Here is a 24,188-nt window from a genome sequence, read left to right on the forward strand (position 1 = left end):
GAACAGACCCTCCTATGAATGTTAATCTGTCTTCTGTGGTATTGAACCTTCTGTCCATATTATTACTCAATTCAGTCATGTTATGTTGCAGGGCAACTTGTATAGAAGCTGATTGGGTCAGACATTTGATTAGGTTTTAAGAGCATCTATCGCAGCTTGCTGTCGTGTTTCTATCATCCCAGAACCGTCTGGCTCTGATACCAAATTGTTACGACTTAAATTTGTAACTAAGGTTAAGAGTTTTTGATCTCAAGAACCAAAACTAAATCTATTATTCAAAGGGCAACAAAAGAGTTAGGAGAACAAGAAATTAAGGGTTCTAGAAAAAATGATGTAACATGGATAAAAAGAGACTATTGTTAGTATGCCTAACAGTCCGAGAATTGAAGACGACGAGGGAAATCAAAATACAGTAAACTAAACTTTTCACAATCTTATTCATATCTGTAATTATGGTGAGTTCAGCTTATATATGAGCTAAGAGAATTAACAAAATGTGATTTACAAATAACAGAAATTGAAACAGACATATAACCAATCTTAACTGTCCAGAATTGTAGCACAATCTCACTTTCTCCTCTAAAAAAACTTAATTACATACTCTAGGGCAAAATTACATTATGCCCAGCAAGAATATATTACCTGTTTAACTTGTTCCTAAAAGAAAATGCTTGTATGACTAAGAGTCGCCACAAGGTAAAGCCATAGGCGGTCGTTTAGGGTCAACCTCTCCCGGGCACCCTAAAAATTTGATACCAATACAACCCTCTTAGACGAGATCAAGATTATGTGACCTAATCTTAAATGACAAACTGCCACGGTGCATGGATTCATATTAAGGAGAAGAAGATACAAATTTTGGGTTGTTTGGTCTCATTTATTTTGAATAAACTGATTTATTTTTTGTAAAACTTGTTGGGTAAACTTGGTTCTTTATTGGAGTTGAGACTTTCTCAGATCCCTTTCTTGTTATTTGTATTGAAAGATATAGTATTCACAATAATACAAATTAAAGAAAACACAATTTGAATAGAATGTCTTTGGATTACACCAAAAAAACATATTACAACATTAAGATATTTGAAATGCAAAACATTTTGGGAGATGAAGGCAGACCACTAATTATATCATATTCAAATGTCAAAACCAAAGGAAATATTTCATGTTTCAAACTTTATAGGATTAAAGGTCCAAAATAACAAGAGAAAATCTATGAAAAAAAACAAGAAAGAATAATTAACTGGTAACTAAATAAAAGATTTTATTCCTTCTAGAAATGGTCAAAGCAAAATAAATATACAGGTGAATGAATACACTTGAACACAATTCAAGACTACAAAGAGAAGACAGAAAAATGAAAATTACATAATTGTTTTTGAAAAAAGCATATGAATTTTTTCTTATGAAAGATATTTACTATATGTGCCTCTTTCATAAGTAAACCTATTACTATGTATGCATGAACATCTTGATATATACTACTGATCTAAATACATGGTTCATATCACCTTTGATCATTTAGAAGGGGTTGAGAACCAGAGCCTGCAAAATCAAAAATCAATGCTTATTTTCCAAATGGGTTGTTCTTAATCATATCTATTGATAAAATAAGAACAAAAAAGAAGCATATATATATATATATATATATATATATAAACATTTGGATGAAAATACCTCCACTGGAATGATCATTATCAAATGAAGAAGACCTTTGATGTTTTCTATCGGTTAGTTCAGCAATGACCAAACGTGACAAAAGGAGGCCAGCAATAAGTGCACACAACATTAGCATGATAAAAACCGAGTCCCATCCTTTAGTAGAAAGGAATCCTGTAAGAAGAGGTCCAAGAGCAGCACCAACAGATCCAGTTCCATCAATAATTGCAGTGACAGTTGCCAAAGCTCGAGTGTCCCCTTTAAGCGAACTGTGTGTACCAAGATCAGCTGAAACTGCAGTTGTAATAAGTGCATAAGGTCCATTTACACATAATCCAGCCACCACCATTAGTAAAACGTTAACTGTCTTCGAAACACTCCCATATTGTCGATATAGAAGCATAGCAGGGATTGCTGCATATAAAAAACACGCTGCAGTTGTTGCTCGAGCTTTAAGCTTATCAGATATATATCCAGCCATAATCCCACCAACTATACCCCCAACATCAAATAGAGTCGATAGATTTCCAGCAGATTTCACCGATATATATTCTCCACCAATATCTGAAATTCATTTCACTATCTTATAATATGCAATGCACCTGTTTTTGTCAATTTATTAAAAGAAGAAAAGAAATCTACATTTTGAATGAAAATTGTGATCACTAAAAAATTCTGCACCACAATCCAAATTTTTGGCCCTTTTTTTCAAACATTCCTAAGTCAAAAGAAAATGTGATTCTTCTTTGATACCCTCTTGTAGTAAGGGTAAAATGATAAAATGCAAATATACTAATGCCATGCTTAACAAAGATTACCAGACCATGGACCTGTTTTGACAATTTCATAAAAGAACAAAACAAAAATCAACATTTTGAATGAAAATTGTGATCACTACAAATTTCTGCACCACAATCCAAAATTTTGGCCCATCTTTTTATAATTTTGGCGTCCCCTATAACATGATTATAACAAAATATCAGTTTCCAAATAGGGTTGGTAATATAAGAAAATTAATTTTTGTCAGTTAAACACAGAAAAAAAAGGATGGAGGATCTCAACTATTATATATTACCTGTCTGACTCAAATAAAATGGTAACCAATATAAGAATGTATAGGCCACAAGCTTTGAGAAGAAGAGGCATAAAGCAAAAGGTATAACTCCTGGTATAGCAAAAGCCTGTAAAATCCCTACACTTTTCTTACTTGTCGAACCAAACCTTATCATCCCTTGAGTTTCAACCTCTTTATTGAATCGAGCTTCTTCATCGCCGCCACGGGCAGTTTTAGGAGTTTCTAGAAAATCATCTGGGTTAGAAAAACCAACATCCTCCGGATAAGCAGCCAAGAATATGAATACAATTAAACCCCCTAAAATGATTGAAAATCCTGGAAGTATGAAAGACCATCCCCATCCATATTCTAAAACACTAGCAGCAAGAAGAGACCCACTTATATTCCCAACAGAAGTATGTGCATTCCAAACACCCATAATCAATCCCCTTTTCCTTTTCCCAAACCAATTACCAATAACAGCCACAACTGAAGGCCATCCAGTTGCCTGAAATAAACCTGCCACCATTTGCATTACTAGGTAAAACCAGAACTCATGAATATCCCAGAAATAACCCATCCCAAAAAGCCCCACGAAAGTACCACTCCCAATCATACCGGTTGTCAAAACCAACCTGAGATCTAAAGAGTCACCTAAGTGACCTGCTACATATAACCCCATTGAATAGCAAGCTAAAAAAGCAACATCTATCTCTCCCAGTTTATATGTCCCATCTTTCCCATTAAATGGTTTCCAACCCTCCTGATATGAAATATCCACATCTTCCTTCTTCACAAAGAAATCTCCTATAGGCCAAGGATAAATTATACCATTACCCTTCTGATGCTCAGGATCTAGAACACTCTTAACAATGCTGCTGGGCTTCCTTGAAGCATGGTAGGTTGCATATGCTATAAATGTAACCAATAAAACAACATATCTGTATGTTTTAAAGCTCCAATTCCTACCCCTAACCTTTCTTATGAGCAAAATCCCAGGTGGAGTCGATCTCACAGCATTACAATCTCTAGCCATATCTAAAATCCCTTCTTTTTCATGCAATCTAATTACCAAATTCTATTAAATTGAAATTCACCTAGACTAATGGATGACAACCAAATGAAAAGGACTTCAATGATGATTGAAATCCTTGTCAGTGGCGGGAATATAGTTGATAGATAAAAATGGAAATTAGGGTACCAGAAATAGAAGCAAATTGCTTGCACTGTTTGGCATTATTCAAAGAGGGGCTCAAATGTATGTGGATTGATCAATTAGTTGTTCATCCGATGGAGAGAGATTGAGGAAGAAAGAGACCTGCGGTGGAGCGAAAATGGCGGGAGAGGAGAGAATGCAGAGGTTTGAGTTCCTTGTTATCTAACATAGGATTCTGTGTTGCGGTATTTTCTCTTAGGAGATTGTTTGATTCATTTTGGGTTATTTGTAAATAGTGAATTTTGTGTGTAATGATTTATGAGATAATAAATATATACATAATTTTTTAATATAATATTGTAAATTTTTCTATTGAGTTTATTAAATATTATAAAAAAACTTTGTAAATTAGGATATTGCAAAATATATATATATATATATATATATATATTATTAAACGCTATTCGTGGTGAATATTTTACTAATGATGTATATAAAAAAATGTTGTATTACGGTAAGTCATATGTGTCACAAAGAAGTGCGGCGACTCACTTATTTTTATATCATAGATGGTGACTAGTATATTGAGTCTTTTGTATAGTGTAATTGAGATTCCTAGGTGATGTTCGAGTCTTGGGGTAGTTGCTAAGAAGTTTAACTTGATACGATTGATATGGTAGACCAACTTATTTTGGTTAATATCTCGATTATTTTTTGGTAGAGAAATCGTCGAATTTTTAATGATCGTAATGTCTCGATGTGTAATTTGATATCGTCTTTGTATTTTTATTTTATTTTCATATTTTGTGATTTATTTTTTTATTTTCTCATTTCATGTTTTTTTTTACAATTGTTATTAATTTTTAATATACAATATATTAGTTTTCATTGTTATTTATTTAAACATGTTAGTATTTAGTAATGATTTCACTTTAATTAAATTGTTCCTGTAAATGAACATAGAATATGACTTGAGAAATATATTTTAATATTAAAAAATGTATAAAATATAATATTTAGATAACAATATTAATTTCATGATAAATCAATGGACAACTTATTAATACAAAAAAATATCCAAAATAGAGAGGAACCTCACACAAATTTGGCAAAAGTATTTTTTTTATGATTTCAAGGTAATAATGGTTTTGATCTTAGTATAAGTATAAATGAAGTTATCAATAATATATTAAAAAATAATTTTAATAACATTTTTTAAAATTTAAATAAATATAAAAATTTAATTAATTCTTATAAATTAATTTTTGTATTGTCATTATTTTACAAATATAATATTAATTTAAAAGAAAAATAGTTAAAATTAATTTTTGTAATATATAGTGTAATATATTAAATAAAATATTTCCTAATTATAAGATAAATAAAAAAAAATTAAATTCTTACAAATTTTAAATATGATCATAAATTAATTAAAATAAAAATATAATAAAAAAATGATTAGAGATATAATATCTAATAATTATATGATAAAAACAAAAATATTATTAAAAATATTAATAAATTAATTTAAAATCCATATCATAACAAAATAAATATTCTTGAAATATTTAATAAATATTATAACAAAAAATATTATAATGAGTGTTTATTATATATATATATATATATATATATATATATATATATATATATATATATATATATATATATATATATATCATATTTGAAATATAAAGATATTTTCATTTTGTATAACCATTTAATTCACATAATTAACCACAATTAATTTAAATCGAAAATTAATTATTAATTTTGTGATGTCACTTCGAATATTTTTTTTATCTAACTATCTTATTAACATTTTATTATCACTTCAAGTATTTTATACTCAATGTAATAAATATTTTATTCTTATAATCAACAATTCATTCATATATTTAATCATCATTACTCTTTTGTATAAAATTTTATAAATTAATACTTTTCTATACTTATCGAGTGTACACTTTAATTATTAAATTATTTAAAATCATTGATTTATATTTGTAATTTTGTGTATTAATATTTAGAAGTGTATGAATATCAATTCAAAATAAAACATTTTAACTCACATAATAAACTTATCTTATAGCGTTAAAACAAAAATAATTAATAAACAAAAATGTCGTGCATGTGTATTTATAAAAATATTTGATTTATGTTTATAAGAGTATTTTATTAAATTTAAAATATAAAAATTAAATAATTTAGTTAATTAAATTATTATATTACAATGTTGAAATCTACATTATTTGGTTTTGATTTTTGGCTTATATATAGATCAATATTCAATTCATCATAAAATCAATTATGATTTTATTCAACTCATGATACAAAAAGTAAATTAGTTTATTATTGAGACTTAAACTATGCAAATAAATAATTACTATAATCTTTTTAAAAATAATAAATTTTCAATAAACAAAGATTAAGTTCATTATTCAAATAACATTGAATCAAACAACCCATAAAGTTGTTGATTTTATCATTCAAATAAATAAAATAATATGTGAAAAAGTTAAAATTGATGTCCAGATTGGGAGCGTGCACCTCGTGGCCCTCTTCCCATGGCAACTCGTTGTACTCGAGGCCACACTAAATAATAATTTATTTTTATTATTATTGTTATTGTTATTATTATTATTATTATTATTGATAAATTGAATAATTTAAAGTTTATTTTTTATTATTATAGGTGGGTGTATTTATTATTATGATTTTTTTTTAAAAATAATAATTTAAAATAAAAGATATTATAATATTTTAATTAATAAATTAAGTGATATAATAAAAGAAAAATAAAATAAAGTGATATTTTTGAATTATAGTTAATGAAATAACCCGAAACAAATCAGACCTTAATTGTTCTAGTAATTTAGTTATTTAGTTACAATATGTAATAACAAACATAATCTAAGGGCTTGTTCGGTCTAGGTTATTTAAATAACCTGGAAAGAGAAAAAAATGATTATTGGTAATGATTGGTGATAATTTTGAAGAAATGGTGATTTTTTTTTGGTAAAAAGACTTAAAGGATATTGATATATATAAATAAAATAAATAATTATAATTTAAAATAGAGAGTATTTTAGTATTTTGGTTAATGACTTGATTGATTTGAAGGATGAGAGGGGGAGTGAAGTGACAATTGATTTGGTTGGGTTATTTTGAAAACCCAAATACGAACCAGAACAAGGCCGAATAGTTGATTGTATATGAATTATATTGGGTAAATTATCAATAACCAATAAGATAGTCACTATTCTTGTATAATAACAAGAAGTATGTAAATCATAGTCTATCATTTGTCAAAACTATCATTTTTTTTTTCTAAGTTGGTACACATAAATTGATCTAAATTTAATATTCTGTTCTAACCGAGAATAATAATAATAATCATACCGAAATATCAAGTTAAATATAAATATCACAACTCAAAAAAATAACATTTTTTTGTTGCATTAGTCATAGACAAATTTGACACTACAACATCTTTAAGACTTTGAACTTTATAAAGTATTGAGATTATAAAGTCATAGGATGCTAATAAATTCTAAGAATTTAATGGGTCAACAAGCATTACAATAATTGTGTTGATGACTAAAAGAAGAATAGACTTTGAATTTATTAGTGATTTAAATATATTTATATATAAATTGTAAGTAGGTATCAAATAAATATTATTTATGTCACAATATTTCAGAGAAAATTTAAAAAAGTAGTCATAATTGCAAATTAATCAATTTATCACTTCCTTATGAGAAAAAATCATCAAAAAGACATAGATAAAGTACATTGTGTTTGAAGTAATATTTTTTTTATGAAATATCTATAAATAATTTATTATTTAATTAAATGTTAAGTGTTATAACTAAAAGATGAAAAATTACAAATTCAATTTTTAAAATGAAATAGTTGTTAGTGGGGTCATGTTTCTTAAATTCAAAATAAAAATAAAATATCTATAAATACAAATGCATGAGAGAAGTGTAATTTATTTCTATGAAAACTATGTAGGGTATTTCAAGAAAATTAAATATAATATATGAGTTTGATATGCATAATTTTGCAAGTATTCATTAATATATGATTTCAACCAAAATTTCTTTTGTCAAAACAATACACAATCTTATTTGATATGTGACTTTTTTAAATCAAAAGAAAATGGTAAAAGAATTTGTAATATATGATCTAAAACTTTATCATAATATCTTCCTTGTGAAATTATGCATGGATAAATATAATATATCTTTATACATTTTGATAATTTTTATACAAATTTTAACATTTAATATATATCAACAACTTGTTATTTGATTGCTGTCACATCATGGCAACTTATTTAATTTCCTATCATTTATATATTAAATAATTTCTTTAACATGTGACTAGAAATGGACCCATCAAATTGATAATTTTGTACAAATTCTTGACTTTCCTAATTATTATTCTATTTAATCAACCTAAGAAAAATCTACCAAATTTTATTTGACTACTAAACAAGAAGTGAACAAATAGGCCAAATAAATCAATGCCGGTCACATTCTATTTTCATTTCAGCACAACAAAATTGAACAAAGTTGTTAAGAGTAAAATTTAAGACTTATCTTACCACGAGCCAGATTAAGACACCATGATATGGTTAGACCCCATTTAAGCATGGGGCAATTATTAGTTAACTATTTATCCTAATCCAATTCATAACAAGTGGTCGATGTTGTTGATTAGTTTTTTTATTCAAACTCTAAAATATCACGTGATTAATTTACATTAAAAATGTCTTAAGTTGGAGTGAAAGTCATTATCGTAAGAAGTTGTTCACAGTAACGAATTTATGTTAAGGCTCGAGTACGATTTATTCTTTTTAAGATAAAAATGTGATATAATAACATAATTTTTTTTTAATTTAATTCAATACTTGTTTATCTAATTAATAGAAAATATGATAATACTTACGCTTATGTACTTATTTTATTAATAATTTCCCTTTTATTTTTATAAGTCCATTACAATTTTTTTTCAAACTCATCCTAACTCAAATTTCTATATCCGTTCAAATTGTATTAACTTCCTAAATTCAAAAGAAAAATAATATTTGTTTGGTAAATTTAACAATTTTTTTTTTTAAATTGTTTTTTTTCATATAAAAAATTAATATTGTGAACAATATTATATTAAAATATTAAATAGAAGAACATATCATTTATATATGCAAAGGGAAGATGATTAATAAGTTTATTGTATACTTTCATTTTTATTTTTAATAAAGTTGTCAATTTTAATAAAATAAAAATACATCACCTAAAAAAATGTTAAATTCGTACAAGAAAAAGACTAGAAAACCTGCATTAGAATTCCTAAGGTACAAATAAAAATGTTAACAAACACATATATATTGTATCCAATTTTTCAATGTCACAAGCATATTAGATTTTAGAATCAATATTCCAGTTAGAGTTCTCTAAACTTATATCTATCAATATACATGTGTATATATCAATATTTAAATTTAACATCTATACCAAATATTGCTAAAAAATAAGTTAAATTATTTAACAATAAAGCTTCCTATAGTTTGATTGTAAAAAATTAATTTAATGTTACAAAATATTAAGAAATTAACGTGGAACATAAAGAATATATACATCTATAGTTTTTTTTTTTTTTGGTTAAATCGAGATGTACTTAATTCGTTTTTCATCTCTAATTTTACTTGCATTATAGCTTTAAAAAATCAATCTCTTCGATTTGTGGCTTATCTATTATAAAAGATTTTCATTTTTTTTAGTATTATCCTTATCATTATTATTCTCATTTTTATATTCTATTTGTCTATAATACTATTTGCTTTTATCTTAATAAAAAAAGATGATTTGAAGTAGTTTTGAAAAATATGTTACGTAGCTGGTTCAATTTTGCATTTTATGTGAGAATATTAATTTTCAATTATGTAAGAAATAACATTTACAGTTATGTACCATTTTTATTCAAGTACTTCTTATATTTATATAATTTATTTATTGTCAATATTCTCATATGCATGTTGATGTTGATTTTTTTTTTTTTTTATAATTTAAAATAAACAGTTGTATGTTATCAACGTCTTATGGATAAATTTAATATTTCATTCATTTTATTTTTTTAATTTATTAGGAATCTTCCTACCCACCTATTATTTAATTATTGTAGCAGAAAATAAGATTATTATATTCACCAACAAATCTTACCTAATATATTCAAATTATTAAAAACTGTATTCATTATTTGATAATATAATATATTATAATTTTAATAAATTATTTATTATATGAAAAATGAATTATTTGATAATATATAACATTGATACAAAAATAATTTATAATATAAATAATTTATAAATTAGATATATATTATATGAAAATAAATATAACAAGTTTATTATTTTAATAAATAGTGAATTCTTAAAAAAAAAAAAATTATGATTTCTACTTAGGCTTTAGAGGTCAGTGTTAGGGGATTATAATTTAAAACCTCCTGATAGTATCTGATTCGATCCAAATGGATATGATCGAATTTTACTTTGAATGAATTTGATATGCCATGATAACCGAATTGAATGGTTCTGTTTGATACGTTTTTTTCTCAAAATTGAAAAGGGATAGAGACGGGGTGATAATTGTATCCCGTCCCGTCCGATCTTAACCCGATTATACCCGAATACTATAAACACAATTAAATATAAAAATCACTATTATATTTATCTATTCATTATATTTTATAAAAGCAATAAATTTATTCTTTATAATAATATACAATTTTAGTATATTACAATATATATTATGTTAAAAAATATGTTTATATAATTTATTTTGTATATATATATTTTTAAATATTTTATAAACGGTGTCTTGCGGAAATTCTCTGAAACCGAATTGGACAGGGATGGTAAATGCATTTCCCGTCTCGAACCGTCTCATTATTATCCATAATTTTAAGATTTTGACTAGGAATCGGGACGGATTGAAGAAAAATCAAAAGGTGTTGACTTCGATCAGTACAAAGATGGTAATTATTTATTGTCCAAAAACTGTCTTGAATAAAAAAAATTACAATAATATTTTTAAATATACATCTAATTTTCTTTTAAGGAAAAAGATAACTTATATTATAAAATAAAACCATATGTTATATTGAAGCCAATTAAGATTATATTAATTAATTTTCTTATTGTTTTTTTAGAAGGGTGGGTTCTATTTCTCCTTTAAAGTGCGATTAGTCCTCGCGGGTTAAGCCCAAATTTAACCATTTAATCAGGCACAGAACTTGCCGCCTGACGAATTCGAACTCAGGACTTCAGAGAACTTGGAATATCTATTTATTGTTGTCGCTAGGCTAAAAGAGGGAATGTCTTCTTATTGTTAAAGATATACAAAACGAGGTTTTGTCTTAACAATTTCAAACTATGTTAACTTATTATCTTTGTGACATTTATAAATAAAAAAATAAAAGATTCACTCTAATTTAACTACCGAATTTCAGGGAAGTGAGAATTTTGATTATCGAATTTCATTAAATTAGTAGTTAAAACACTTAATTTGTTGAAATTCGATAATTAAATTAATAACATTAGTTTATTATTTTTATTTATAAATGTTATATAGATAATAAGTTAACAACGTTTGAAATTGTTAATCATTTCGTATAACTTTAATAATAAAAGAGTTTTAAAATGTTTAAATTAAAATGTTTGAAATTACATAAACCCAATTAGGAGATCCAATTTGACAATTTATATATATAAAAGAATGATAAAAGCCCATCTATACACCTATAATAATTATAACTAATTTTAATTGTTAGTAATAACTTATAACTAATTATTATATTTTTAACTTTTAAAAATAAATATATAATATTTGACATGTTTATACATTTTTCAAAATATTCTATATTTTTGGTGCCCCACAGGTTCCATCGGGACAACGTTGGTTGGTGTTAGAAAGAATCGGGACGGGGATGAACTGTAATTCTGTCCTGAACCGTGGACGGATTACAATTTTATCCCGAATCGCCACGTTATCATTCCTACTCATATGATTTGTTTGAATTTTGGTTATTTAAATAACTCGGTTATTTAAATAACTCAGTTATTTAAATAATTGATATTGAGATGAATATAATTTTGTTAAAAATATTTAAAGAGTATTAATATATAATAATAAAATTATAAATAATAATTTAAAATAAAAAAATATTTTAGTATTTTGAGTAATGAATTAAATAACGGAAAAAGAAGATAGAAATAATGATATGATATAATATTTTTGAGTTATAAATTATTTAAATACCTTATATCGGACCATGCATAGTTGTGAAATTTTAATATAAATTAAAAAATAAATAAAAGTAATTAAATATTTAATTTATTTATAATATACAAATATAATTCAAAGGAAAAAAATCAATAAAAAATTAATTAATTTAAATCTAAATAAATTATAATGAATTATAAAAGTAAAAAAAATATAAATACAAATGAAGTCAAAATATTATTATTATATAAAAAAAGAAAAGTAAATTGGGCTTGTGCTCATGTGCAGCTTAGCTGTGTAGTGTCTGTAAATAAAGAAAGAGAGAGAGAGAGAAAGAGCAGTCTGAACTGAAACCTGTTTGCTATATGAACCTTGAAAATGTCGTCAAGATCCATTCACGGCATTGCAATCAAACATTCCTCTTCTCTCTTTGAATTATCTTCATCCAAGATTTATTCTTCACCAAAATCTTTCAATCTCCTTCGTTTCTCTCATCGATCTCCATCTTCATCTACATTCCTCAGAAACTCTCTTCACCTCAGCCATCGCCGCAGCTTCACAACCCAATTCTCGACTCTATCTCCCGCCGCAGCCACCGATACCATTTCCATGGGTGAAGTTCCAGCCGCCGTTGCTTTTGATGCAGGCATGGACGCTGTACAGAGGCGTCTCATGTTTGAAGACGAGTCAGTTAACTTTTTCCTTGATCTAATCACTCTTTATGTTGTTGATCTTTCTCTTTTATGCAAAATGAAAAGACTTTACTCATGGGTTTGAATCAATTGAATCAATTGAATCACTTGATGAGAGATTGTATGAGTTCTCAAATATGGATTCTGATTGATATGTAGTGGAATTATTGTATTAGGAATTAGAATGGATCTAGGAAGAGGAGGATTGTAAGCTGTTTTCAGGAATAGATATAGATCTAGATTTGTAATCTTGTGGGGTCTCAGAAATTGATGTATTTGTAGTTTTGGGTAGCCACTTGCTGTATAAATCATATAATTTTGTCCATTATTACATCAGGATAACAATCAATTCTGTTCCTCAGGGACCTATCATCCGAGAAACTCAATCTCTTTGTTGCAAGATCTAGATTCTGTCAAGCTTCTGATTTATATGCTGTTATTTTGACATAGCTATAGTCCACAGCTTCTTCTGATTATCATCAGAAAGTATAAGAAATCAGTTTTATAGACATGGAAGATTTTGTTTGTATAACAATTATGTCTCTTAAGGATTACATACTTTGGTGTAAGTTTTATATTTTCCATGATTTCTTACAAAGTTTGTAACTTTCCTTGACAGATGTATATTGGTAGATGAGAAGGATAACGTGGTTGGTCATGACACCAAGTACAACTGTGAGTTGGGTTTAGAAAGTTCTTCATGCAAAATTTTGAATGAACTGTCGGCTAAAGCTAAACTGGTCTCGGTCAATTTATTTATCCGTTTATATCCAAAAGAACATGAATTTGATGTGATTTTCTTCCTGAACATGGGATTCGGCCCACTATTATTATTGTTTGAACAGCCGGAAAAAAGAAAAAAGAAAAGTGAACATGGGTTTGCATATACTTTTAAAATTTGGACCACTCCTATCATTGTCAATATTTAATCTGAATTTTATTGGTTCTACATTTATGCCCCTGCTGATGCATACAACTAAATTCACATTGACATGTCAAGTAGCAGACAGCTTGCATGGATGTTGAAGTATTTTGTTTTACTAGCATCAGTTTATCATATACTTGTCTCAACTGCAGGTCATCTGATGGAAAAGATTGAAACTGGAAAGATGTTGCACAGAGCTTTCAGTGTATTTTTATTCAACTCAAAATATGAATTACTCCTGCAGGTATTTGTAAAAGTCTGCATTATTTTGGTTTGATAGAATTGGGCTGGATTTGTAAATATTTAAACAAGAGTAAAAATTGAGATTTGTCTAATTATAAGTTCTTAACCCAAACATAATGAACATGTTATCATGTTAATTGATGCCAACCTATGAGTTGTTCAATAATAACTTTCAAGTCATGTGTTGGTTGGCCCTAGAACTACCACAATTTCTGTTCACTTGCAGTTATGAATACTGATTGGGTTCTTTTATCAATGATATTGAAACAAGTTTGATGTTTGCGCAAATAGTAAAGATTGTTCTATTTTATTTGTTTATTGATATTTGTATTTTTGCTTGTTGCATAATTTCATTTTTATAAACTGTTGTTGGTATGATGAAATGGACAAATCATTTACTTATTATCACATTTCCTAACTATTCTATTACAATATTTTGCTCGTTACATTAAGATTCAGTTTACATGGACATTTTGTGACTAAATATTGCGTTCACATCTTATAAACAGCAACGATCGGTCACAAAAGTCACATTTCCCCTTGTGTGGACAAACACTTGCTGCAGCCATCCACTATACAGAGAGTCGGAGCTAATTGAGGAGAACATACTTGGTATTGTTTTGACTGACTTATCCATAATTTTATTTTCTATACCTTTTCCTCTATCTTTTATCAAGAAAAGAAAATTCTTTCTATTAGAATTAGCAGCAACAAATATTTCTGAAATACATAAAAAAGAAACTAATACTTCTAGTTATGTATTTAGCACTCTACTTCTTCATTCTTCAAATCAACTAGTTCATCATTACTTTTGAACTATCAATACCTCATTCCTTACATAATAACTCAATTTTGAAAGAGTTTTATTTTTTTGCTCCATGTTCCACTTTGAACAATATTTGTTCATTGCTCGCAAATATTCTTGTATTCCATTCCTTTCCAAATTTCATAAATGCAAGCTGCAAACTTACACTTATAGATTACAAAGAAAGTTTTGCCCTAGGTCTTAAGCATCATCCATTCCTTAGGAGATGGTACATTTATTCAGTTTGATCCAAATTTCAACAATAAAAGGGCATATGCTTAATTCCTTTACTGTTTTAACAATGAAAAAAGGAGTAAGAAATGCTGCCCAGAGGAAGCTTTTGGATGAACTGGGTATTCCAGCCGAAGATGTGCCAGTTGATCAGTTCACGCCATTGGGTCGTATGCTATACAAGGCGCCGTCTGATGGCAAATGGGGAGAGCATGAACGTAATAATAACCAATCAACTCTTATTTTTCCCTTTTTTTTTAATTTTTTTTTCAAATATTAACCTGTTTATTTTTGCATCAGTTGATTACTTGCTGTTCACTGTGAGAGATGTGAGCGTACACCCGAACCCTGATGAGGTTGCGGATGTGAAATATGTGAACCGGGAGCAGTTGAAGGAATTGTTGAGGAAAGCTGATGCAGGAGAAGAAGGTTTGACATTATCACCTTGGTTCAGATTAGTGGTAGATAATTTCTTGTTTAAATGGTGGGAGCATGTTGAGAAAGGTACTCTAAATGATGCTGCTGATATGGTTACCATTCATAAATTGAGTTAGAAGAAAGAACAAAAGACTGAATATTTGCATTCATTATCTGGAGTGATTTTGAACATTTTGTTTTTGTTTAGCTTGGTTTGATGGTTATGAAATAACTTGAACATGTCAATTTTTCTATTTACTTTTTAGGAATGTTTTTTATTTTTACTTTTGTTATTGTATGTTTTAGTGTTTTGTTCATGTAATGCACAATTTAAAATTATAATATATAAGAGAATCTTGAATTATGCTTAATAAAATAAGAAAATTTTAATATACAATAATTAGGGTTTTGCTATGATTTTAATTTATAAGAAAAGTTTTATATATGATGAATACAATTTTATGATATTAATATGATGTAGTTCAAGTGAGAATGAATTTACTTTCTAAATCAAATCATATTTTTTAAGCAAATTTTATATTTACTTACACAATTTGTTTCCTACATATATAAATTATCAAGTCCATTTCAATAGAGGTAGGATAACCTTCAAAATCAAACAAGGTTTAAAAAACTGATTGTTTATTTTTTTTTTATCAAATAAGTTTTTTTTTTTAGAAAAAAAACTACTTAACAAGCTCTTAAACTAACCTCACTATAAAAGGAACATAGTATTCATTTTCTACCCTTTATACAGATCATTATCTATTCCCTATTTTAGTATAGCGGTAACAAGAAATGAATATTTCCGGCCTCTTTAAGGTCTTGGGTTTGAGTTCGTTTTGCACCTGATTAAATTGTTAAGTTTATTTGTGTGCTATGTACTTAATCGGTGAAGATTAATTGTACTTCAAAAGAGAAACAGAATCCAGTTTTCTCAAATTGTTGATTATTATTATATATATTAATATACATATATAAATTTGTTTCTAGACTAAGTCGGATGAACTCAATTCAAGACCTCTTATATTTCATATGGTAACATTATTTTTTAATCACCTAAATGTTTCTCTTTATTCTAAATATTTATTTTTATATAAATGTTGTGATAAGTCAGTTAATTGTGCTCTATCCACTTTGATAGTTGAGTTGCAAGAATTTTATACCAAAGATTTATTTCTAACATATTCAAAGGATTAGTCAAAGTTTGAAAAAGTTAATTTAGACTTTTGTTTCAAAAAAAAAAAAGAAGAGATAAGTTAAGTATGTTCACACTTAATCCTTGTAACCAGGGTCATTTCCAAATTTATTTAATTAATTAATTTGTGATTTGATCTTCTAAGTTACAATCTAAAATTTAATAATAAATGCAATGGTAATAGTTAGTTTAAAACGAACTAAATAATATACATATTTAAAGCTAAAATTTTCAGAAACTAGAGAAAAATGAAAAAAAAAATATGATCAATTATTGCTAATTTGGTTTGAAAATTTGTTGCCATTACTATGTAAAAAATAATTGTAAAGTTCATTAGTTATTTTTTACTGAAATATCTTGCATTTTTTTATTAGTTATGCCTAATATGTGACTATTTTTTAAATTAAAAATCTCTTTAATAGTATAATCTGGGTTGATTACTCTGAAATTCAAATAAGGTGGCTATTGTTATTTAAAATGTTTTAAATCGATGATCACATAACAAAATGGGTCGTTTTTTTATAAATTCAAATTTTGGATATTATACTTGTTATAATTTATTAAAATTATAGATATTGTCATATATGTAACGTATTGAAAGTATATTTGATCGATTTGATAAGTTTTTTTTTTTAGACTATGCATTTAATAATTCAAATTTTGACCTCTTTTAAAATTAATTTTCATAAACTTTATTATTAAAAAATAAAACTAATTATAAAATCAGTACTATAATAACAATTTAAAATAAAATTTCTTATTAAACCTTGATAAAAATCTAATTAGTATATGTTTAAACTCTTTTCTCGTAATTTATATTAATATTAGTATATGTTTAAACTCTTCTCTCGTAATTTTAATTAATATATTTTGAACACGGGATTTGAAATATTTATCATAATATATCAGTTTTTAATATATTAAAACTTTATATCATATAATAATTATGAAATAAGATACAATTTATTTCATCAATTCAATTAATTGTAAAAATCATAACCACCAAATTGAATATACATACAATTAAAAACTCAATATTCCTACATATTATAGTCAATTGTAGTCACAAATCTAACAAACACATAATCATCATAAATAAAATAAAAAATTTATTACTTTTGTAAGTGGCCAAGTGGGTTTGATTCCAATCTTGTCAAAATCTCATAAACAAAGTGATTGAGTAGAGGAAATCATCACTACTTATATCTTTGTACCAACTTCAACTTCAAATAGATAAAATTCTCTCTTTTTTCCTTTCTCCTTGCTCCATTCCTTTCAAGTGAACAATTGAGAAGATAAACAAAATTATATCATGTCTTATCAACATCAACATATTCTCTCTTTAAAGACCATCTTCAAGCTTAAGAAATATTCCATTTTTCTTATTCTTTATTGAATGAATGATGGATTGGAGTATGGTGTCCACCTCCCATTTCTTTTTTTTGAAGAATCTTTATTTATTTCAAACATTACAATAGGGTACCATTTAATAACATAATAACAACCTTTACAAACCATTATCAAGTTAAGACAGGACATTTGAGATTGCTCATTATTGTGTCAAGGGAGCCTACATGACAACCAAACAACAGATGACCAGATTTTGAGGGTTGTATTCATGGGCAACATTAATAATAAGTGTTTCATTTTTGTATCTTGATCAATGTTTCAGGCAAAGGGATCATGAGGAATTTTTGATATGTTCAACATTTGCTAGTATAATTTCACATGTTTCATCACATGAATGATGAAAGTTTGGTGTCTTGAGAAAATAGATTGAAGACGGGCTTAATCTATACTTTTACGAATTGTTCTCTTTGAATCTCGTGGGGAGGAGGAGCCCTATGAAGCATTTGATCAAACACCTGTAAAGCGTCTTTTATCACAACCCAATGAAGCATTTCATCTAATACCCAACATGCATCTTTATAGATCATTTTGAAAAGGAGGAATGTTCTAAAAACTTCTATCATGTAGAGATGCTCGTAAAGAAGGATGTTGAAAAAAATGTGAAGAAATTGAAGAATTTGTTGTAAAATCGATGAAATGATGAAAGCCCCAATTTAGATCCAAGGATAAAAGAAAGAAACTTTGGCAGAGTTGCAATCCCTCAAAGGTGAACCCACAAGGTGTAGAACAGAAGCAAGCAATCCCAAGTTTTAGGGCAACCAACAAATTATATATATTAAACGCTAAAATATTATATTTATACTACAAAGAAGAAATTAGCAAAAATAAGAGTAAGAAATTTTGTGAAATGCATGAAAATTATTATGCTAGATATTTATTATAAGTCTCTAAATATACAACAACACCAATTAAGAATCCTTTCAAAATAGAAACCCTTAGGACCACAAAGCCAAAGAAGATTGTAGGGACACCAAAAAAAAAGTATCGACATTCGAAACCCTAGCCGATCTAAACACACTACATTCAAAAAAAGATAAACAACTTAAAATCTCCAACTTCCACTTTAAATTTGAGATGATATTCTTCCGACAACTCTAACCAATTATAACTATTTCTTTACAGACAAAAACATACAAAGCAGCCAAGAATTCCAATAAAAGATGAAAAACAAATGAGCAGAATCAGCAAATGGCTTCAAATCTAAGAACTTTCATTGCTTTCTTTTGAGTCAAGCCCAAAGGGTATGATCAGAAACAGGACTAAGAGAGCATATCATAACTTATAGACATCAAATACAGCAAATTCCAAATGAATAAAACTTCTATTGAAACCTAACACCAAGTTTCATTTTCAATTCTTCATTTGTAACTAATTCTTGGTAACTTTCATATCTTCTACAACATTTATGCTACAGGAATATCACAATTTGTAATCACAGCAAGTTTCAGCCATACCAAATTACCAATCTAACAAAGAGATCAAGCATATGAGAAGACAAATCAAGTTCTATGAAAAAAACCAAGATTCTTTCGATCAAGAAAACAGCATAACTTAATACCCAAAAGAGAAAGCTCACAAATTCTAACGTTTTCCTGCAATACGATAGATAAAGGACACCATGGCAAACTATGAATATTCATCACCAAGTGTTATGACACAAGGCTTAGAAAATATACAAAGACAAAAGTTTCAATCTTTCCAATATAAACCATTTTTAGAAGAAGCATAACACGCAAACAACACACGGCGAAAATGGCGACGTCTATAAAAGGTGCATGGATCTAATTAAAAAAGTTTATTGATTAAGAGAGTAGCAGTGATACTAGAAAATAGAAGCGATTTCTCGTCGTCCATTGTAGTCAGATTTCAAGTTCTACTTCTTGAGGCTTCCACGAACGCCAGGTTTCGCCTTGGAGGTTTCAGGAACAGACTGGTGGAGATTGACGATCTTGGTTTCATCAAATGGAATCTTGGGATGCTTCGATTCGTGATGGATCTGCATAGATTTGACATCAGGTACCGTGATTTTGCAGAGAGGACATTCAAGTTTGGCGTGACCTCCTTTCTCCGATCCAGAACGATCTGAAAGTCCAGCCTTGCCGCCGCCTCTATTGGTAGTGGCGGCGTCAAGCTTGGCCGCGAGTTCTTTTGCCGTGTGCTTCTTGGGTTTCGCCTTTCCAGTCATGGTTATACCTTGGATGGATCGTTCTTGGTCTCTCTTTCTCTCTCTAGAAACGGCGTGAATGAAGAATTGGATGGTGAAATTTTGGGAGAGAAAGATTGTGAGGTTATTATAAGAGAGGAGAAGAGCGAACCCTTTTTATTGGAAAACTAGAAACCCTAATTTCTGTATCTTATTATGAACAGAGAGAGAGACTCTCATAGGGCAATGGTTATTATTTAAACTATTTTTATTTCTCAATATTATCAACCAATTCTTTTTTATTTTATTTTATTTTCAATTTTGATAATTATATAATGTTCTCTAAGAGGAGAAACATATATATTTTGTGATATTATTGGATTTACTTCTAAAATTTAATAATTTTAAATAAATAAATAATTTTAATTTATTATTAAATTAGTTTAAAATCAAACTTTAAAAAAAAAAATCTAAAATATTTTTGATTGAAAATCATGCCTTATATTATAGAATCCTCAATTTTGAAAATATTTGTTATCTTTGTTTATATTTAATTTCTTTATGAGTTCATAGTATATATATATATTATATTATATTTTACAATTTAAAATATCTTTAATCGAACTTTAAAATACAACTATAAAAATAAAATCACAAGCCCACTAGTTGAAAATAATCTAAACATATTTGTAACAAGGGAGAGCATACCTCAAAAAATAAAATAAAATATATATTTTTTTTACGGTAAAGATGTGATATAACCTTTTAATATCTATATATATTTTTATTTATTTTTTATTTGTTTTAACTATTTTCCCCATATAATTCATAAAAAAAAACTGATCAAAACCACGCTTTAACCCTTAGTTTAATTTATAATTTTTAATTATTTCTTTTAAGCCCATTGCAACTCGAATTCTCAAATTCGACTCTGTCCACAAAGACCATGAATATGAAACTCAGTCATAACCTCAATTATTTTTTTATTAGCAAAATACATCATAATAATTACGAATTTATGACAAAGCCAAAAAAAACAACATATTGATAACTATTATTTTAGTATTCACCTTAAAATGAAATTTTGTTACATATGTCATTATCCAATTAAAATTTCATTCATTTTCTTTTTTGCACATGAGATCGTTGAGTCTCAACTCACAAACTTCACCTATAATACATCTCATACAATCTCCGTCTTTCCAAAACTAAAACATCTCACATTTATCAATTTAATGTACAAAGTTTAACTAGTATTATTTTTCTCTTAGGATTTTCAACCAAAATAACAAAGAACTTTCTCAATGCTTTGACCTTTTATGAATATCTTTATTTTTATTTTTTCCCCAAAAAATTATTTTAAATAATAATTGTCATAAGTGTTTTTATCTTATCCCACATGCGCAAGGCATCTTAGACCATTCTCACATTTGTTACCTTTCATTTTCTTTGATTGATTAAAATATTTCCACAATATATATATATATATATATATATATATATATATATATATATATATATATTTATTTATTGGTGTCTTGTACAAAGATAAATAATAAACCACCATGATACTTTAAATTTTCATAATTTATTTTTCATTTATAAGCTAATGAAATTGAATAGTTAAATACTATTAAGTTGCATCACTTAGATTTAAGGCCCAACATTGTAACAAGTACAAATGAGAGAGAGCCTATGATGCTTTAAATTTTCCAATTTTAGTTTGAGTCTTTCCAGTAAAATATAAAGGTCTATTTTTGTATTTCCTGTCACAATATTTTAAATTAAGAAAATCACAACAACCCTAAAATATTTTCTGGATTTGATATAATCTTTGAAACTTCTTCAATTTTTATTTATAATCTTAAAGTTTAAAAATATTTTAAAATAACTATTTTCAATTATTTTTAAAAATATTAAAATAATAAACAACATTTAACCTACACATTACAAAAAAAAAAAAGGTGTGATACAAAACCCAAAAAAACGAGAAACAAAATATGAAAGTAAGAAATAAGGGTACAAGGGGGAATTTGACGAAATGACCCCAAAGATGAGGTTATTTGACCTGGTGACAAAAGATAATTTTTATTGCTTTCGTGGTCTTTTTTTTTTGACGAAATTGCCCTTGTAGCGAAACGCTAAGGGATATAGTGTTTCGCTAAGTGGTAATGTGTGAAATGTCCAGATTACCCTTACTATTTAATATAACCTCGCTTATTTTTTTTTTATTTCTTTTCTTCTCCTTCTCTCTCTTCCCGCTCTTCTCCTCCTTCTTTCTAAACTGGGCGGCGGCGATCGTCGGCGATGGCGAAATTCACGACAATGAGCTCCACGACGAGCACAAACACTGTTCCACTTGGTACGTTTATCCTATGATACTTCAAGTTTATTTATGTTTGGTTTATGCATCTTCGAATCACTGTTGTTTTGAGATTACTTCCCGTTTCGCTAAGGACTTACCGTTTCGCTAAGAACTTACCGTTTTGCTAAGGATTAAATATATAAACATGAGCCGTCTTAGCTCAGCTGGTAGAGCGCGTGGCTTTTAACCACGTGGTCGTGGGTTCGATTCCCACAGACGGCGTTTTTTGCATAAATCAAATGCTCATTTGTAGATAAATGAAACAAAAGAAGCTTAAACATTCATTAACAAATACCTAAAGAAAGACGACGTTTTTATGTTTTTTTTTTACTTTTGCATAAATCAAATGCTCATTAGAGAAATGGTTATGTTTAATTTGATGCATAAATGAAATGGTATAGAAAAAAATGAAACAAAAGCAGCTTAAACATTCATTAACAAATACCCATAGAAAGACGACGTTTTTATGTTTTTTTTTACTTTTGCATAAATCAAATGCTCATTAGAGAAATGGTTATGTTTAATTTGATGCACAAATGAAATGGTATAGAAAAAAATGAAACAAAAGCAGCTTAAACATTCATTAACAAATACCCATAGAAAGACGACGTTTTTATGTTTTTTTTTTACTTTTGCATAAATCAAATGCTCATTAGAGAAATGGTTATGTTTAATTTGATGCATAAATGAAATGGTATAGAAAAAAATGAAACAAAAGCAACTTAAACATTCATTAACAAATACCCATAGAAAGTAGTTCACTTTTTACATATTATTATTTTCTTAATTAGAATTAATTTATTTATTTACCTGAAGTAATCTTCCGTCATGCCCTTGAATCCAATTTGTCCAAAAGTCAATGCCATGAACAATCCCAAGTGCCAAGTAACCAGTCATAACCTGTTTGTTTATTTGTTTATTAGAAAGAAACAAAAATATATTTTAATAGAAAAATGAATTACCAAAATGGAGAAGTGAGAGCAGGGCCAGTTGGGAAGTGAGCAAGCTCAGTCCCAATGCTGGAAGAGATCAAACTGTCGCCATTGATCACCGGAATACTGAAAGGTGCTAACCATCCGATTAACCCAAACCCAATCACGTTCAGATCTTTCCGTAGCCAATCCCTCTCGAAACTACAATCAATCAAACAAACAAACAAATTTCAATTCTATTCTTATTTTCTTACATTACATACATACATGATACATACCATGTAGACTTTCCACCTGAGGCTTTTGCAACCATCAAAGGGTTCCCAGCTCTAACCGGAGCCTTTAGAAATCCTAAGCTCAGTCTCACCGGTGATGAAGACAGACAAGAACCGCCTAGACCGGTGATTGTGCTGCCGGCGGTGGACATTGTTGATGCCATCATTTAGGGAAGAAGAAGAAGGAATTTTTTGGGTAGTAGTGAAATGTGTGTGATTAGCTACTTAGCAAAACGGTAAGTCCTTAACGAAACGGTAAGTCCTTAGCGAAATGGTAAAAACTTAGTTAAACGGTAAGTATTTAGCGAAACTTCCCTGAAACGGAACCCATATGATCCGAGATTATCTGCAAATATCATTATCGACATATATGAACCAATATGAACCACAAATAT

The 24,188-nt window shown here is 27.7% G+C and overlaps 3 protein-coding genes, 1 non-coding gene and 1 pseudogene across 4 annotated transcripts; 2 read left to right on the forward strand and 3 right to left on the reverse strand.

Moving 5' to 3' along the window:
• Positions 1–1,346: 1,346 nt before the first annotated feature.
• LOC124942427 (putative glycerol-3-phosphate transporter 4) lies at positions 1,347–4,056 on the reverse strand. Its single transcript, XM_047482939.1, has 3 exons — positions 2,732–4,056; positions 1,675–2,220; positions 1,347–1,542 (listed from the first exon to the last, which is right to left on the reverse strand). Exons 1-3 carry the CDS (start codon positions 3,744–3,746, stop codon positions 1,505–1,507), a joined length of 1,599 nt encoding a protein of 532 aa, XP_047338895.1. The 5' UTR covers positions 3,747–4,056; the 3' UTR covers positions 1,347–1,504.
• An 8,417-nt stretch (positions 4,057–12,473) lies between these two features.
• Positions 12,474–15,728, forward strand: LOC124919944 (isopentenyl-diphosphate Delta-isomerase I). Its single transcript, XM_047460309.1, has 6 exons — positions 12,474–12,843; positions 13,469–13,524; positions 13,927–14,018; positions 14,527–14,629; positions 15,134–15,271; positions 15,354–15,728. The coding sequence occupies exons 1-6, from the start codon at positions 12,536–12,538 to the stop codon at positions 15,605–15,607; spliced, it is 951 nt and encodes a 316-aa protein (XP_047316265.1). The 5' UTR covers positions 12,474–12,535; the 3' UTR covers positions 15,608–15,728.
• A 3,953-nt stretch (positions 15,729–19,681) lies between these two features.
• LOC124919946 (protein METHYLENE BLUE SENSITIVITY 2-like) lies at positions 19,682–20,388 on the reverse strand. Its single transcript, XM_047460311.1, has one exon. The coding sequence runs from the start codon at positions 20,261–20,263 to the stop codon at positions 19,952–19,954; it is 312 nt and encodes a 103-aa protein (XP_047316267.1). The 5' UTR covers positions 20,264–20,388; the 3' UTR covers positions 19,682–19,951.
• A 2,347-nt stretch (positions 20,389–22,735) lies between these two features.
• On the forward strand, positions 22,736–22,808 carry TRNAK-UUU. The gene has a single exon. It is a non-coding gene; the product is annotated as a tRNA-Lys (tRNA).
• Positions 22,809–23,392: 584 nt separating this feature from the next.
• On the reverse strand, positions 23,393–24,005 carry LOC124942494 (annotated as a pseudogene).
• Positions 24,006–24,188: the final 183 nt, after the last annotated feature.

Source organism: Impatiens glandulifera, chromosome 1 (genome assembly GCF_907164915.1).
Source record: "Impatiens glandulifera chromosome 1, dImpGla2.1, whole genome shotgun sequence".
Classification (NCBI taxonomy): Eukaryota; Viridiplantae; Streptophyta; class Magnoliopsida; order Ericales; family Balsaminaceae; genus Impatiens; species Impatiens glandulifera.